Raw genomic sequence first — 18,047 nt, forward strand, 5'->3', positions numbered from 1 at the left:
ACAGCTTCAAATAGCTCCTGACATGGTCCCTCCGGATAAAACTGTGAGAGTGGGTTCAGCTTGAAAGCTGCAATCACACAACTCTCATTGGCTTTGGCAGGAAACTGGTTACAGAAAAACACCATTTCAAATGTGGTGCTTTTCTGTGCTCTGGTGATGCATTTTCCAGCCAGTGTAGAGAGGAGGTATGTGCTGCTTAGAGCAGGTGGGCAGTGGCAGTGCTGCAGGCTGAATGGAGGACCAGGGTCACTTCCCTTCCCTGCAGTCCAGGACTTTTAATGTGCTTCTATAACAAATGCAGATCATTATATATTTATTTTAATATTAATCTTTATTTTTCTTTTTTGCTTAGCTGAGTTGCTGCCCTGTCCCCAAGGAGCATTTATCATTACATTAAAGATCTTATTTTTGTTCTGATAGATGTCACAAATTATCTATAAACTCTGTCAGCCAACTATAGACATCTGTTCTCTGCAGATTTATTACACATCACTGACCTCCTTATGGAGCAGATTCACCTCATTCTTGAGGACACTCAGATCAGAAGCAAATCACCACACTGCAGACTACCCTTGAGGTCATATACCTGAATTCCCAGCCGGGTAGACTGGCAGGAGGGAAGAGGCAAGGCCAACGCCAGAGCTCAACAAATTAACAAACTGGATCCACAGATATTCTCCATCTGCCAATAACTTCAATGGATTGTAGCTAAGACATATTTTCTACATATGCAGGACACTACAGAATCAAATCAATTTTGTTGCTTCATATTCTAAATAAAAAAAAATATACTGTAAGGATATGTAATGTAAGAATATACCACAGCTGCTAGAACAAATAGGAATTCTCATTCAAGACTGCAATTTAGTACAAGATACCTGGAAATGGGACACCATTTTGTTACCCCAAATTTGTTTTCTTATGCAAATGTGGGAAAGAAGTTATCCTCTGTAAGCCAGATGGCTTGTCTACCTATTTACCAGTGGGGTAATTGCTGTGGACTTAACAGCCTCTTTATCAGGCACAGGGTTTTTGGAGATGTTTCAGGCTAAAAGACACTATCAGGTGCAAGGCAGAGACGGTAGTATGGGGTGAAGGTGGCACATTAGTAGGGTGTTTTTCCAACTGTTTATCAAATGAATCTATAACCTCTGGCAATACAATCCAAAGGAAACAGCTCTGCACAGACACAAGGATGACTAAAGCACTACAATGAAACAGGCAGCAAATGATCATGACACGGACCACAATAGTCCCTATTACAGTGCCAACTTCATTCCTCTCTAGAAATGGTGCAACTACCTGTTAACTGTTATCTACAATTTAAGTATGTTTCTATTTTTACCTGTATTCTTGCTTTAGGAATTTGACAGTGTTTTGTAGGGCTTTTGCTCTTGATCAATCCCTTGTTGCCATCTGTCTGCTCCTGACAAATCCCATTCAGGAACATGTCCCTGTAAGGGCTTAGAAACCCTCAGGATGTGTAGATGGATGTCATTTACTTGAGCTGATCTGTTCCCCAGACTCCCTGTTGGCATCCCTTGAACAGGTAGGTGAGTGTTCAGTGGGTATAAATCAGCTGAGCTCTCTTGGGACTCATTTACATCAACTAAGAATCCAGCCCAAAATGTAGAGCTCATTTCTCATGCATCAGACTGTCAGACTATATTCCTTGCTGAAGGGACCATTATCAGCAAAAGAAATGTTAGAAACACTTCAAAACAGTGCTAGAACTGCAATTCTGGCAGCCTTTTTGCACAGGAGGTGAAGTAGAGGCACATGCTCCTCACCAGCCCTTGTCCATTCTCTGGGTGCATAAGCTGGATTTTGCCCAGCAAGGCAGTTTCTTTCAATTACTGTAAAGGACAGAACAACCAAACCAGAAGACATCAAGTGATAAAACTGAGATTATTGAAAACTTGGGTCAATATTTCCTTTTAATATTAAATGGACACATGTCTTTGTGAAGAGTACTTAAAAATATGAATGTGGGACACAATAACGTGACAGAAGTCTGTGCAAGTCTATGTCAAGCCTATCGGGTTCAAGAATAAGAAAAGAATAAATGTAAGAAAATACAGCTGCCTGATAAAGAAAACAAAATGATCATTGTTAAGAAGAGAAAAATAGAGATGTCATCTGTTAATTTTGCAATAGCATGAACTATTAAATACAGAGATATTAAAGGATTCAAGGAAGACACTATTCATGGTGATATATGAGACTGCATGAAGAACTACCCCTAATCAATACAAATACCAAAAATCACAACTGAAGTGAATCTCTGAGCTCTGCATAAGATGTCTAGATACCCATCAAACTGAAAGCTGCACTTAATCTAAGTAAGAGTTATTTAGATGGAGGAACATAGAGGGTCACTAAAAGTCACGCTTCATTCTTTCAGTCATCACTTTGACTTCAGGGGTCACATCTCACAATGAGAAGTTATCTGACTCCCTCCCATTTTCTGTATCTTTGCAAAAATCTGTCTGATTTTTCCAGCACGTATGCAATGAAAGAACTGATCTACTGAAACCAAGTGTATTCACTGTGCATAGGGATGAAATCTTTCTTTATGTACAAGCCCCTCTATCCCACTCTAAGACATGACTCAAGGTAACGCTGTTTCTGCCCTGACAGTGAGTGGACTCAGGGTAGGGGGAGGCTGGTGTGTGCACAGGCAGCTGGGAGGGAGCATGGCCAGGATAGCTGATCCCAGCTAGCCAAAGGGCTGTTCCGTACCATGGGATGTCCTGCCCAGTATTGAAACTGGGGGAGTTGGCAGAGAGGGATGGATCACTGTTGGGGCATCAGTCAGCAGGTGGGGAGTGATTGCATTGGGCAGCACGTGTCCTTTCCTTGCTTTTGTTCCTCTTAATTACTATTATTATACTCTATTCTTCTTAATATTGTTTTAGTTTAGTTATTACACTTGCTCTTAATCCACAAGTTTCAGTTTTCTTTTCTGATCCCCCTTCCCATCCTACAGAATGCTGGGAAGGAGAGAGGAGGGAGTGAGCAGCTGTGTGGGGCTTTGCTGCAGTCTAGGCTAGAACCATTACAGGCTGCTAAAAAGCAGCTGAGTATGTTAATGGAAACAAAAATGCAGGGTGCAGTCACAGGAACATTTGCAGTGCAAATGTAAATGACACTGTGCAGCCACAGGCCCGTGACTACATGAGATTAAGGGGACTTTGCACGATCTGGCTGTGTGGCTACATCCCTGCAAACAGATCTGTGGATTAACCTCACTAAGCAAATAGCCAGAGTAAAAGAAAAGCAGAGTTCGATGCTGTTTGCTGAGATTTTATTTTGTCCAAAAGCATAACTAGTTCTAATTTCCTTTTCCCCTAGCAGATACAAGAGTGAATATGCAAAGCTGATTCTTGTCCCAGCTGTCAGGATTGTGAAGCAGATGAGAGATTTGAATGAGTTTACTAATTAGTATCAGTATTAGAGGCACTGTAAAGGAATAATTCATAGAAAAGAGTAACTTGTAGGAGATAATAAATTACATTTCTTCTGTTTTCTTCCATAGGAGATATCTGTTACAAATTCACAATTAAAACTCCCTAAAATCGTTAAACTAAATGTTTTGGATTGAAAAACGGTCTATTTTTTAAAGTGTTCTTTTTTCTTTTTTCTCTTTTTTTTTTTTTTTCATAAAATCCCTGTTTGCTCTTTGAGAAACACCATTCAAAATTATTAACTGACATTCTTCACCAAAACTGCTAATAAAATATTTCTTTACTCACTCAGCAACTTGAAGCCATAAGATTTTGGCACCTAATTCCATTTCTATTTGAAAATCCCAGCCAAACAAACAAAATTACTTTCTCTAATCCCTTTTAATAGCATAAATAGAGATAATAGGGGAAGATATACAAAGTGTTAAGGCATACATGTTATTCACAAAGTTGTTCCTTTCCCTCTGTACCCTGCACTGGTCAGCCCAATCAGTCCACAGGCACCAAGAGAGAACACCTTTCTGTTTGAGGTTTTGGTTGTGAGGTTTTTTTAGTTGCACACTTCAGGATCATTAGCTTGCATCATAGGCACCAGAGTTTGATCCTGTATATCCATATGTTTTCATAAAGGAGACAGAGAAATAAGCTAAAACTGGACAAACAACACTGTACCGAACTTGCCGTCAAATGTCACATCTATAGATTATAAGCAGATTCCTTGGAAGAGGAAAGTACTCACTCACTAACTTCTTACTGTGACTTCAGTGAGAACAAAATTAAAAATGTTTACTTACTGATGTATATAGGTATCCTTCACTGTTCATTGCCAGATATAATTTTGTTTGAACCCCCTGAATCGCCACCACTCGTAAACCCACAGGTATGAGGTTAAACAAAGCTAGGAGAGAAAGGAGATGGAGAGTAAAATTAATTCGTTAGAATACACAGATTAGACAATTCAACTGTAATTACCAGAACCACATTAAAAAAGCCAATTCATGCATATGTTAATTTCTGTGGGTGCTGCAGAACCAATACTGCTACAATCATGTTCTTCTATAGCAATATCCACCAATAGCTCAGAAATTATCTATAGAGGGTATCAACATGTCTCTCCCCTTCCAGAGCTGGTGAATTAGAAGTACTGAGAGCTAAAAGGACTTACCTGCCTCATGAGCAGAATCCAGGGTCTGCTGAATAGAGCTGACCATACTTACTTTGTTTTGTTTGCTTTTTTAAAATGACAGTAAGTGCAAAAACAACAACAACAAAAAAAGAAAGACAAAGATAATCCAAACCCCAACAAAAATATTTTCAAGATGATCAAAACATTTTTTTTTTTGCAACTTCAGTAAACATTTTGGACCAAAAGGAAGGAGCAAGCTGAAATTCAGAACAGTTACATACCTTCATTAACATCTCAAAATGTTTCAACTCAAAACTCATTAGATTGGGGTTTTTTTTTTTTCCTCTTTTTGAGAGGAGAACGTGTTTGAAAAAACAGGGTGAAATAACTTCAAAATGAAATGAAATGACAGCATATTCTTTAGATCAAGTCCTAAATCTCTGCTTTCAAAATTGAGCTGCTTCGAATGTTCTGCTTGTGTTTGTGCTTGTATACATGCTAATAGTGGCTGTATTTATAAGCACAGAAACATCTCTTCAAAAAAAAAAAAAAATGAAGATTCCGGTTTCTAAAGTGGCAAATCATTAAAAGAAGAAAGAAAAAAAGCAAAGCTCTACCATAGCTTAGATTCATGGACACATTCAAATTGAACACAAGTAATAATGAGCAGAACACGGTACTCTGTGTTCGACACAGAGAATCCAAAATAAAGAGGAGTTAAGAAAATTTTAAGAACTGTTCTCATAAGCCAAAGCATCTCCTTCCAGTCTGTTGTATAAATGCAGAGATAGGGTGAAGTAATGCCAAGCTGGCTCTTAATTCCAAGGGTTTGTTTCTTGGCTGAAAAGCTCTGCTCTGCTTCAGACTGAAGTTTGGTATTTACAGTCGCTGTCTGAAGCCAATTTAAAACTGAATTATGAATCTGAAATATTTTTATTATTTTCAAAGTATCAGCTAAGAATTATGACCCATTATAAATTCCTTTTTCAGCCTGACAACCTCCAAATGGTCATATTTAATTAAAAGAAAATTTGCAGCTTGCCAGCATTTGTTACAGATTCTGAATTCTGGGAGTGGGGTTGTCAAGAGTGTATCAAAAAACACAGAGCAAATGTATGCGTGTCCTACTTCAATAAAAGCATGGCCACAAGTTATGCCTGTGTACTGGAGATGAAAGACTAAATTATGGTGAAAACAGACTCAGTTCCAGCAGGCAGCTGAACCTCTGTGTGCTGTCTCAGCTTAACCTGAGCATCTCAGCCCCACAGCTCAGTGAAGGAGGGTTGCGATGGGCTTGGACTGGACAGCAGCCAAAGGGGTGTGAACTCTCCAGCTCTGAGCCTGGGGCACCTTTGAGCATCGAATTTCCTGCAATGCTCGAATGTAGCAGAGCAGGTGGAAAGATCCAGAGCTAATAACTATATGTAGGAGATCAGAAAATCATATCCATGTTTTCCTTTCTCTCTCATACACATGAGTACACATGCAGAAACACACACATGCAGTCTCTCCTTATGCTCACCTCAAGCCCAACAGAAAATCAACAGAAATGGCTTTCTTATCATTAAACCCAAATTCTCTATTCCTATGTAGTTTTTAGCAAAGAAAACTTAGATTTTCTGTAAGGGAAGTGGATTTCTCATTCGTTCTACTAAATGCTTAAATTTGAGGGAGAAAATACTCCCCGACTCAGTAAATATTCCCTTGGAGAGTCCTCTTTTTCAATTCAACTCCAAAAAGCAGCATCTCATCTCCATGTAGGCACGAGAGCACAATTTGAAGCTCAGTATCTAGGCAGAACGCAGAAGTCTCTTTTGAAAGGTGTTTTCTTAATGGCATATTTATGAGTAGGGCGAGTGTTCAAGTATTTTCAGCAGAAGGGTATATGACTGTGGGCTCTACTGTAAACAGTGCTATGAGCCTGTCAGTAGAGCAGCTGAAGACAGGGCAAAGCCTGGGAGAGTCGAGAAGACTTAGCTCACAGCCACAAGCCACAGAAATAGGTTTTAGTGAGTGATTCCTGGCTGTGCTGTGCTTGGCAAAGTAAGCAGAGGTATGGGGCTGAGCGACTTCTGCCAGGGGAGGGCTGGGGCACCCACTGTGATGGGTGTTCAGTTGCATCCCTCAGCAGATTGAACATGTTTTCTCACCATAAACCTATATGCTCTATTTTGAGGCAAGACGAGGGCTGGGCATGCTCTGAAGCTGGTTTAGACATCGGTGGGATTGGCAGCTGCCATGGCACAGACAATCGGAAGTTGCCAAGGGCTGTGGGGGCATAAGGCTGACTCTGCCCAAGGGGAGGGGGACGGGCTGTTGGAGGGGTGCACAGTCAATCTGTCCAGCACAGCCAGACACACAGCTGGGTTGCCCTGACTGCTGCCTCCAAGGTGAGGGGACACTGGCTCTGCACCAAAAAGAGGGACTGTCCCCTTCAGCAGCAGCTCTTGCTCCTGCAGTCCTTGCACAGTAGCAAGTCCATGCCTGGCTTCTTCAGTGACCGACTGATGCTGATGGGGCCAACAGAAGAGACATGCAGCCCTCTTCTCCGTAAGCTCACAATGCCACAGACAATGAGTTTGAGATGCTAGTGCATTTCTAGGGGTTGACCCTCACGTGAACAGATATGACAGGAAGGGTGGCAAAAAAGCCACAGGACAATAAATCACTTGCTACTACCATCAGTTTGTGTCAGCATAAAGCAAGACAAAGTTATTTGAAACCTTTTCTGCTGCATTTGTGCTGTTTAAAATAACAATATAATATCCATCACAACATAAAACTTGGTAATGTCTAAAGAATAGATGATCATTGCTATGGCCCTTATACAATATAAGCTGACAGATAATTAGAGCTGCAAAATAAGAGCTACTGGGCCACAGCTGGATTTATGAACAGATCCATTACTGTGAGGTCTGTGCCATCCTTGGCTCGACCACCTGGATCTTCTTATGCTTTCTGAAGGATATTGTTTCCTATACTTCCTTCTTTTATCAGTCTTGAAATTTGTCTTGCCAAAATTAGGGAATAAATTCTGCCTTGATTTAAAACCTTGCCCTATTTAACACATTTAATGAGGCAAAATCTGTTTCTCAGCCAGGAAATCCTTTCCATGAGGCACTTCCTCAAATTACATGAACTCTTGGCTAAAACTGAGCTCTAGTGAGTGCTGTGGCTCCTCAAATCCACATTTCACTTCCTGCCTAAATTGTGCTCCAAAATCTCAACTTTCTTTTCAACTCCTTGCCATTGTGGATGAGACTCGTTTTTTGTGAAGCCTGTGTATAGCATTGGTTCTGCAGAGCTTAAAATAATTGCTTCTAAGTCAGCTGCTGAAGGCGATATTCAGGCAAACTTCCCAACCATCTCTAGGTAGCAAATGATGGAGAAGGTAAACTCCTGGTCTCATGCTGCTGTCAGAGGCACAAACCAGCAGCTGGCTATTGAGGGCTGCAAGCCCTCCCTATCCCCACTGTAAACAGGGAAAAATAATTCTGAAATTTGAACAAGGCTGAGCAATGCTCTGTTTGGAGACCTGGTGGGTTATAGCTATGGTTTGCTCTAAAAACTGCAGTTGCAGAGTCCTGGAGTTTTAACTATTGCACTGCACTGCAAACCAAATGGTCTTGGAGCAAACAGTCGGTGCAGGTGACAAAAGGGAACAGCAATGATATCTCTCGGGGGTGCAAAGGAGGAGAGAAGGGACTGGAGAAAGTCCCTTGAGATTTGGAGGGAGCTACAAGCCCTGTGGCTTCCCTGCAGTGCACAAATATGGGCTAAATGAGAGATGTTTCTGTAGGTAATGGAAGAAGGCATTTCAGAGGGCCTGATCCACTTAATATTCATGTGAGCAAGGCTTTGGGGAAGCCACTTATGTGGACTCTGATCCACTGAATAAATCAACTGTCTTACCAGCTCCATTAAAAATATTGCAATTAAAATAAATTTAGGACTGCAGGCCACTCAGGTCCATACACTTACTTTAAATGAAAGAGCATGTGGGATTTTTCTATGATAAAGCCTTCCTCATAGATGCTGCAGCCCAGCTCCATTTCTGGGATACTTCCATTACATTTAAACATTCAGTATTTTGAAATGCTGGTATCCAGTAACAAGGAGTTTTTCTTATTTGCTTTGTAATCTCTCAGGTTATGACAAATTTAAGGACACAGTGAAAACAAATATCTTAGAAACAGACCCATTTGTATTCCCATAAATGCCATCTTGTTCCAAGCAAAGCATTTCAATGAATTAAAAAAGAAAAAAGATGCAGTTTCAGATGTTTCCTCTGGTACATTAAACGTTTGTAACAATATCATACTTCGATGGAAAATGTAAGGTTTGCCTACTACTACTTTTTTTAAGGTAATGAACAGAATTACCCTGAAATCCTGAATGACCTGTACTGACTTTTTAAATCATAAATATTACACCATTCCCTAGACAAAAAGGTAGCATTTTAAGGTTCATAAGAATCATTCTTAAGAGTCAATTTCATGGCCGCACTGAGAGGTGTGTAAGACAGCAGCAGCCCTTCAGGATTTCAATGACTTGGTCTTTGTGCTGCCTTTGCCACCAGTGAGGACAGGACCTGCAGCCAGACCTCAAGGACCTTACAGGTCCTACATTTGTGCTCTGCCCTAAGGCCAGCACCTTCAGGGGCTGCAGAGACCTCCTCCAGCAGCATAACCAGTTCCCTCCTGTTGCCCAGAAGTTAATATAGGGATGTAAAAATGATTAAAGGTGTGTGGGAAAAAGGTGAAGGATGGGAGTAAGTGATCAGACAAATAAGATGTGATAGTTGCTATTGCATACTGTGCTTACTCTGCCATATTTGACGGCTCTGTAAAATGAAATGAGGTTTCACCTGTGAATGCTTTAAATCAGCACTTAAGTCAGCATTTTTTTGATAATTAAAAAGGAAGTTCTGCCTGTTGATTTTATGGTTTGATTAACTGGCTTCAAATACCTTTTCAAACTCCTTGTTCTTCCTAACTCTTTTTTACAGAACAGAAACATACTTTAAAGCTGAACAGCACATCTATGTGAAACACTTCACCAGTTTATTTACACACACCAAACCTAAGCTCTAGTCATCATTTCCTGTTTTCTGTTAATTCTGAGAGTTGTACAAAAACAAACTCAAAAACATCCAAAGTTTTTTCTTTTTCAAGAGAAAAGTTAAGGGAAATCTGGTCAAAAGCTGAAGGTATAATTAAGTTTAGGAGGGGTAAAAAAAAATAAAACTAATAGGGAAATGTGAACTTTAAAGTGATGATGAACTCTCATTGTGTGGAATAACATGGCTCTGCTTGAATGAGCCCCTGTTTGAGAGCGGAGATAGCATTGTTCTATTTCAGGCACTCTGAGTAGGCGAGCAAATTTTCCCTGTTGGAAAAAAAAAACCCTAATAAAATCCAAAGGACAGCAATGAACTTCTCTGGATTACCATGGAGATAACATTTGCTTTGTTTGTCATATGTGTCATCATTACCTCCTCTAGTTCATTATTTCTAGAAGTGATTTTTATTTGCATTTCTCTCAGACCCAGTAAGTCTGACAGACTTGTGCGCTACAAGCACAGTGGCAACGCTGCTTCCACTCACTCAGTCATCCCAGGACAACGATTCTGAATGGACCTACATGGGAAGAATGAAGCACCACAACTCACAAACACACCATTTATTCTCATGTCACTTACTATAACTACTGTCTTCCTCTTTTGTTCCATCAATTGTTCCATCTGCTTGCAACTGCAAGTGGTATCCTTGCCTGCTGTATAGCTTTGTTACTATACCTTTAAGCTGAGGCTCTGTAAAAAAACAATAGTGAGATTAATGTGGGAAATCCTGATGTGCCATTCCAAGTGAGCAGGATGCTAAAAACAAATCTCCAGGTTTCTTCTTAAGGCTGAGATATGAAAAAAACCACCCCAAAACAGAAGCAGGGCAAGCAGCTTTGCAACACTTTTCATTCAGGTTGAGATCAACTTTATGTCTATGAAATCAATTGCCAAAACGATTAAATGCCACTTTCAATTGCAACATAGGCAGCACAGTAAAATCTACTTGCAGCAAATACAAATTCCAACAGTGGGCTGCTTGGCCTCAGGAGCTCAGCCCTATCTCATTTAAGATTAGAAATGAGCTGGCAAAGAGCATATTCTGACTTTTAAAAAGGTGTGAGTTCTTAAATGGAGAGGAAAAGGAGGACTACTATGATAGTGCTAAGAGCCGTAGTGACAGTCAAGAGCCTAAATATATAGCGGCAAACGTTTCACACAGGAACTACTGCAGCTCTAATAAACAAACCCCCATTCCTCAGTGCTCCAAAGAGTACAGAGCATCCAAAGCGATAAACTACCCTATGAACATATGGAAATTGGATGAGAGAACCCTGAAATCCAGCAATGTGTGGAACTGTAAAATAAATATTACCATAAGGGTTGAGGTAATTACCTCATCAGCTAGAAGAAGAAAGATCAAAACAACGCACAGTTTGGACAGATTTTTTTTTCATAACCATCCTCAGAATCACAGTTAAAAGCAAGGTACCTCATATGGCTTCAGATCATTCTAGACCAGAAAGTAAACAGCAATGGGATCGGCTGTCAAGTCTGTCATTTCAGATGTCTAGGTAATGCACCAGGAGTAATTGCAAAAAGAGTCTACTTCCACTGAATCCCAATGACATCTGCATTGTAGTCATCTCACACAGTTATTCTTGTCAGGAGGTGATGCATCTCCACACCTCGCTACACAACAACTTAATTCAGAGATAAACATAATAAGTCGTTTCCAACAGCCAATATCTGGATAAGTCCCCTTGTGTTTGTAATCAAAGTCATTAGGGAGCTCTGCTACCGTACTTTATTTTAGTAGGAGCCGAAAGCAAAAGCTTAGGATACTTTGCTAAGTATATTAGTTCCTACTGTCAGCCTTCAATAAGGGGTGGATGCACAATTCTTATCTACCAACTTTCCTGACAAGACACAAATCCAACCCCTAACTTTGGCTTTTTAGCCATGATACATCCCAAAGCTGTTTGCAGATTGTGAGCATGGTACTTCTTCAGTGGCTGCTGAGAAAGGCAGACAGGTTAAGTGGCTAATGGCATCAATGTTTCAGCACAGCAAAGCGATAGCAACATTACCAGAGGGTTTTGCTCCTCCCGTGTACAAAAAAACCCCATTCAGATCAGGGTCTGAGTCTTCATGCCTGATCTTTTGCATCTCTGACACAGAGAGCACCGTGCCTGCAGGGCAGCTGCATGTATGAGATTCCTAGAAAGGAACAGGGAGCGGAAGCAAAACACTGGAAGGTGCCAGTGAAAGCAAAAATCTGCGATTAGCAAATAAAGCACAGCAAGGGCACGTTGAGAAGCAGGAAGGCAAAACCAGATCTCCAGACCACTAAGTTATTTCACATGCAACTGAAGGAGGTGTATGTTCAGGAACTTCCCCTGCTAACATCTCCCCCACAAATAAATCACGTGTATCTGTGTATGTGTTACAGAGATACAGACTACCAAATTACCAGCACTCGGGAGCACACAGGTGTGCAAGTGAGGTAGATGGCGACCGTGTGTGTTGCCTAACTAAACCAGATGAATACAACAGGGGAAGGGACTGGAGTAATCATGTCCATCAGACCATACAAGCCAGGAGTGGTAAAACCTGCACATTCATTTTACCAGTCTCTCTTTCCCCATGTCTGATGCACATCCCAGTTTGCATTCAATTAAACAAAGCAACCCCCCAAAGACACAACCCTTGCCAACCTGGTCGCCGCCTTCGCCTTTTCTTGGAGCCAAAGAGTTTGACCCTGGAAAACACATTCAACTTGTTCTTGTCGCAGCTTCCCTTGCTCTTGCTGGGGCTGTTGACACACTTACAGGCATTGGACTTCTCCCGCTCCCTGGCTTGTCTCTTCTGGCGGATCAGGGAGCTGGCGATGGCTGCGGCCATGGCCGCCACGGCCCCGGCACGGCGGGTGGGTCAGGCGCGTGGGCTGTGCTGGTGGGGCGCGGGCACGGCGGGCACCATGCTGCTGGGCTGGCCCCTGGACCGGGCACACTGCCAGCCGCCTCGGCCACCGTCACTCGCCACCAGTCAGCTTTGGGAGCCCAGTAGACACCAGTGGGGTGCTCGCACCACAGCCTCAGCTCGGGACACAACAGTTTAGCTGGAGCGTGTTTGTTCTCTGAGATCTTCCCTTGCTGGTTTTCTATATGGGCTTTTTTTTCATTCCTCCCAACTTCTGTCAGAGGAAAGTTTGCAGGCAGAGGCAAGTGTTTCTACGGAGATGGAGCAGATCACTTGCAAGACATCACTCTGAGCTTCTCCAGATGCACTATTCACATGCAGACATGGCACATCCACTTGGTGCAAGATCTTTGCATCTCTCCTAGCCCCAATTCCTGCAGTTAACTTTTCTCCCCACCCGTCCCCTCCCCATTTAAATCCCAGCAAACACCTGTTAGACTCCAGCAGGGGCTGTCCAGCTGCAGGGGTTTTCTGGATCCTTTTTCCTCTTCTCCTTTAAGAAAAGATCCAAAGCGATGGAGACACGGGGAGGAGGTGCCGATGCCCGGAGTCTTGGCTGCCTGCTGCTGAATGCCTCAGGAAGCCTCTTTGCCTCTGCTTCTTCCAGGTACTGCTGCCAGCACAGCCTCCCCTCCACGAACACGTTCAGCGTTTGCTTTGCAACACTTGTCACCAGACAGTAAACAGCTCGAGCTCCCCTGACGCCTGGTCACCGGCAGCTCAGTGCCGAGACTGCAGCAGCAGTAAGTCCTCAGGCAGCAGCTGCACGCACTTGCACACACCCCACGAGCTGTGCGTTGGATACAGAAATGAGGCAACGCAGCAAGTCCCTTATCACCACCCTCCTCTCCTCCCCTCCTCCTCCTCCTCCTCCTCTCCCAAGCAAGGCAGCGAGCAGGAGCCCTGCCCGGTGGCTCTTTGTGTGGAGAGATGTGAAGGGGCCCCTGGGACGCAGGCAGCAAGGAGGCAGGGGCTCAGGGTGGGCAGCAGGTACTGGTGCACCCCGGGTGTCCACTCTTGCCAGCCCCATGGGCTGTGGTTACCTGCTTTTGACAGAGCTGTCTCCTGGGAAGGTGCAGACACCCAAACAAACGTGACTGCGGTGAGCAAAGAGCTGGCACCAGGTTTTTGACAGCAGAGTGAGGATACCTGGCCGACAGTGGGAAGGTGGTTCGGGGAGGCAGGCAGGGCAGCAGCCACAGTTGCTCCAGCCTCCAGCTCTCCCCTGTTTCTTCCCCTTTACATTTTTACATGATGTCCCTCTCTGACTCACTGATTTTTGAAGGTTTTTTGTCTTTCTTGCATTTCCTTCACCTCTCACCTGCTCTCAGCCTCTGTTTTCTAGCAGAGATGAGAAAATCCTGAGAGTGAGCAATTTCCTTGTCATTGCCATGTTCTCTCTTGTCCCTCACTGGTGCCTCTGTGCCCTCTGTGGCCAGGCTTTCATGAGTTTATTCACCCCTGGCTAAGTGGGGGCCCAGCTGCAACGGTACCAGGGCAGGGAGAAGCAGCAGTGTCAGGATGCTGGGAGCAGTGTGGTGTCAGAGCTGGCACCACACTGGGGTTAATGCCCTGCACAATGGGGACCAAATTTCATCAGAACATCTGAAGCAGGAGATTCTGAGGGTCCCTTTGTAACTCACCCCTTGCTCTTCTGCATGCTTTCAGCAGCTGGAGCCTATAATAAAGACAATTCAGGCTAGAAACAAAAAAACAGATTTACAGCCCTGAAGGCAAATCACTATTGAAAGAATTTATCCTTGAGGCAGAGGGGACTCGTCACTTATGGGCACTGAGACAGAGGGGATCTCCTGTGAGCAGGAGGGAGGAAGCTGTGAACTGGTTCCTTACAGGAGATGAGCTTAGCAGGGACAGTGATGGCAACAGGTTTCAGTGGTCCAAGCCTGGGAGCTACGTCCTTTGTTCCCCTAGGGCTATCGAGACAGAATCAACGTTGGTATGGTGGTGTGACAGCACCAGGTTTCTGATATGCTTTCAGATTCAGCCAGGCTTCTCTGGATACCTGCCCTTTCTTCCTCTCCTCCACACACACTCAGCAAAGCCATATGGTCCTTTTCTATCTCCCTGGGATTGCACAGTGGTCCCAGGCAAGTGCATTGGAAATAATGCACCCAGTATCTTGAATTCAAAAGCAGTTAGCTTTACCTTTGCAAACACTACAATCCTTCCCTGCACTAGAAACAGCTCACAAGTACAAATCCCTTTCCTCCAACTGGGAACTCTTGCCCCAATGACCCACATTGTGTGGCCAAGCCTTACTGACAGAAATGCCCAACCATGCACAAGTTTTAAGACACCGTCTGACTGAAAGTGCAATATGTGCCATCACAGCCTGACACCTTGACAGCTGACATGGTATAGTGAATATAGCATCCCCACATACCCATTCACAGCACCTATTTTCTACAAGAATATGTACACATGTATAGGCATATTACACACACCTTTGTTTATGAGGCACTTCATGGCACCTACATGCACATATTAAATAAATACTCCTAATTTCTTATTTGGTTCTAACAGTAGGATAAAAATAACTGTAATTCACAAGTTCCACCACTACCCTCATCTGCCAGTCCAAATAAGACATGTGAAATCCAACCCAAGAGACAGCCAGTTGGATATTATTAGTAATAAATCGTCCTACTCAACTCACCAGTAATGTACTATGAATTCTGCCATATTTCCACTACCAATACAGTCAGGAGTGAGACTTGTTTTTCCTGAACCTCACCCATTACTTTATAAATATTCCCAGTTTGGAAAACAGTGTTTGATCTTCAGATCAAAGTAAAGCTGCCTCATTGTGATCCATCCTACAGGTCAGATGATATTTCATTTTTACAATGACTAACAAGAACTCAGAATTCAGATAACCTTGAAAATCCTGGGGAAAAGCAGTATATAAAAGCAGTATTTAGGATATCTTTCTGCCAGCATTCCAGCCTGCATGCTTAAAATCCATAATGAAAATTCATTTGCACAAATGTTCCTTGACAGATAACTAAAGAGAGGAATAAAAATAGAATATATGCATAATCAGATTTAAGTTTCAAAAAACAGTCCTCTAGGTTTTTTTGCACAATCAGCCTCTTCATCTATCGGTACTCCTACAAACATCTCTTCATTTACTATAAATGGTACATGAAAATTAAGATCTTGTTGGGAAAATGTCTTTGGTCCAGGACTGGTCTTTAGACTAATTCAGTGTTACAGATATGAAAAATCTCAAGGAACAGCTTTATTTTCTTCAAACAGCAGGAGATGTTCATTCCCTACCATACTAAAAAGGTAAAATAAAATAATATTCCAAGCAACTTCTGAATGTAGAAGACAACTGCTTGAATATCTATCCTCTTTGTGTGTGAGTATTACAGCAGGGCATGCTTAAAGCTGAAGAGTGAATTGCCATCTCCATTTCTATCAAAAATTAAGCATCTCTTGAGAAATCAGCATGGGACAGACTTGCACACCTACTGTCAGAGACAGCATCATGATCTACCTGGACCTGGGATCTGACCCAGAAGGAATTCCACTGTTTTGAAATAGACAAAGATCTCACCCACTTTCAATCGATATACTTTTTCTCTGACTCTGTTGAGTTTATGCTGGGAATTATTTCCATGATTCTGATCATTAACATGTACTTGAACCTTCAGAAGTTGCTTGGATTGGGCAAAAGTAAAGTATGCAGTTTGGTACCATACCCCCAAACCAGGACTAGCTCTTCAACTGACACATGACATGGCTTCAGACAACACAAAGTTTGCTGCCCTCACTGCCTGGCTCTGCAAGAAAAGACATTAAAACCCCATCACTGGTCCAAACTGCAAGTAGTGGTGGCTGTTTCACCAGATTAGAGACCAGAACAAACCTTTTGGGTTTTGCTCCGTCCTCGCTGAATGATTTGCACAGTGGCAGATCTCAGACCACTGTTGTTTCCCATTAATTTGAATCTATCCCAGGTACAAAAGATTTACAGTAGGTCCTATATAAACACATAGATATTGAGCAAAACAAATGCTGCACAACAAACAAGACCAGATGAAAAAATCACAAGCCAGCTCACTGTCATGCAATGAGCTGCAAGTTTGGATGAGCTGCAGCGGCTTTGCTGTGTGCCGGGTGGCAGCTGCAGGCTGTGAGTAGAGGAACTCCTCTCTCCCTGCTGCTGATCTCTTGCCTGTGCTATTTCAGCACACGAATACCAACAGATGTTCTGAAGCACAAAGCAGCATATCAGTGCAGCACTGCTGTCAGGGAACAGGGGGAGGAGGAGAAATAGCACTTTCCGTCTCTCTGTTCAAGTGCACTGGTGATTGGCACATGAGCCCAAGGTGTGAGTCGCAGAGGGACCCAAGCTCCTCAGTGCCCTCTAGGAGCATTAATGATTCTCATAACACGTTGCCATAAAGTAGGAACTTACTGCCAGCACCTTAGGTCAAAATATCCCATCCTCAGAATAAACAGCATGCTCAGTTGTTTCCTCTTCCCCTATAAACAAGTACTAAAAGCTTTATAGTAGGTCCTATATAAACAGGCTAGGCAAAACAAATGCTGCATGAAAATCATACCAGAAGAAAAATTGTAAGGCAGTCCCACCCCTCACTCAATCCAGCATAAACTCCAAACCATCCTTCAACATTTACAAGACTGAAGCTGCTTCAGAATGACAAAAAAATTCACCCTGGCTTGGTCTCAAATCCCTCCCAAGACCCTTTTCTTCTTGCTAGAGTAGCATGCTATTGGAGTTACAGAACAAGCAAGGGGGGAAAAAAGCTTCAGGACTCAAATTTATGGACTCTTTCCACTGCCTACCACCCCAAAAGTGAGGAAATATTTTCTAAAAAAGTGCCATCAGAATCCCTTCTCTCGGTTTTCAGACTGAGATAAACAAGACTTCATCCAGTCGGGTATGACACAGCAGCATTGAGGCCCCCAGTGATTTTTTTCCTCTTCTATATAGACAGAATTGCTATTCACTAGGAAAGAGAGCTGTTCAGACCCAAGCCCCACATCATTCAGCTCCTCTGTGAAACATCCCGTGGAAATGACTCAGCCTTTCCTCTGCAGCCAGCTCGGTGGCTGGACACGATTGCTGCAGCACACCCAGTGCCTGGCTGCTTTCTGCTCGGGGGATGAGCACAATTTACTGCCCAGTTCACTACTCCCAAAGGCCTGGTTTTACCCTAGATATGAGCCAAATCAAGATTCAGCTAGAGGTTCATTTCTGAGTACAAAGTGGGAAAGGGTATTAGTAAAAGAGCTGGACCTTCAGGCAGCTCCAAACCAAGAGCTCAAAATTGAGGATATTTTAGTCAACAGATCGACTGGGCCACCTTAAAATTAACCTTAAAAGTAAAGATCAGTTTCAATATTCAGCTGCAGA

General features: G+C 42.8%; 1 protein-coding gene across 2 annotated transcripts in view; it reads right to left on the minus strand.

Moving 5' to 3' along the window:
* FGF13 (fibroblast growth factor 13) overlaps nucleotides 1-18,047 on the minus strand; it is a 113,184-nt gene that overhangs the window by 48,140 nt on the left and 46,997 nt on the right. The window contains exons 1-3 of one of the 2 annotated variants that reach the window (XM_062006637.1): nucleotides 12,373-12,559; nucleotides 10,295-10,405; nucleotides 4,262-4,365 (exon numbers count right to left, since the gene is read on the minus strand). In XM_062006637.1, the coding sequence (XP_061862621.1) occupies nucleotides 4,262-4,365; nucleotides 10,295-10,405; nucleotides 12,373-12,559 (402 nt within the window). Of the gene's footprint in view, nucleotides 1-4,261; nucleotides 4,366-10,294; nucleotides 10,406-12,372; nucleotides 12,560-18,047 lie in introns of those variants that run through there. The other variant, XM_062006638.1, reaches the window with a different exon arrangement.

The sequence above is a fragment of the Colius striatus genome, chromosome 13, assembly GCF_028858725.1.
Source record: "Colius striatus isolate bColStr4 chromosome 13, bColStr4.1.hap1, whole genome shotgun sequence".
Taxonomy (NCBI): domain Eukaryota; kingdom Metazoa; phylum Chordata; class Aves; order Coliiformes; family Coliidae; genus Colius; species Colius striatus.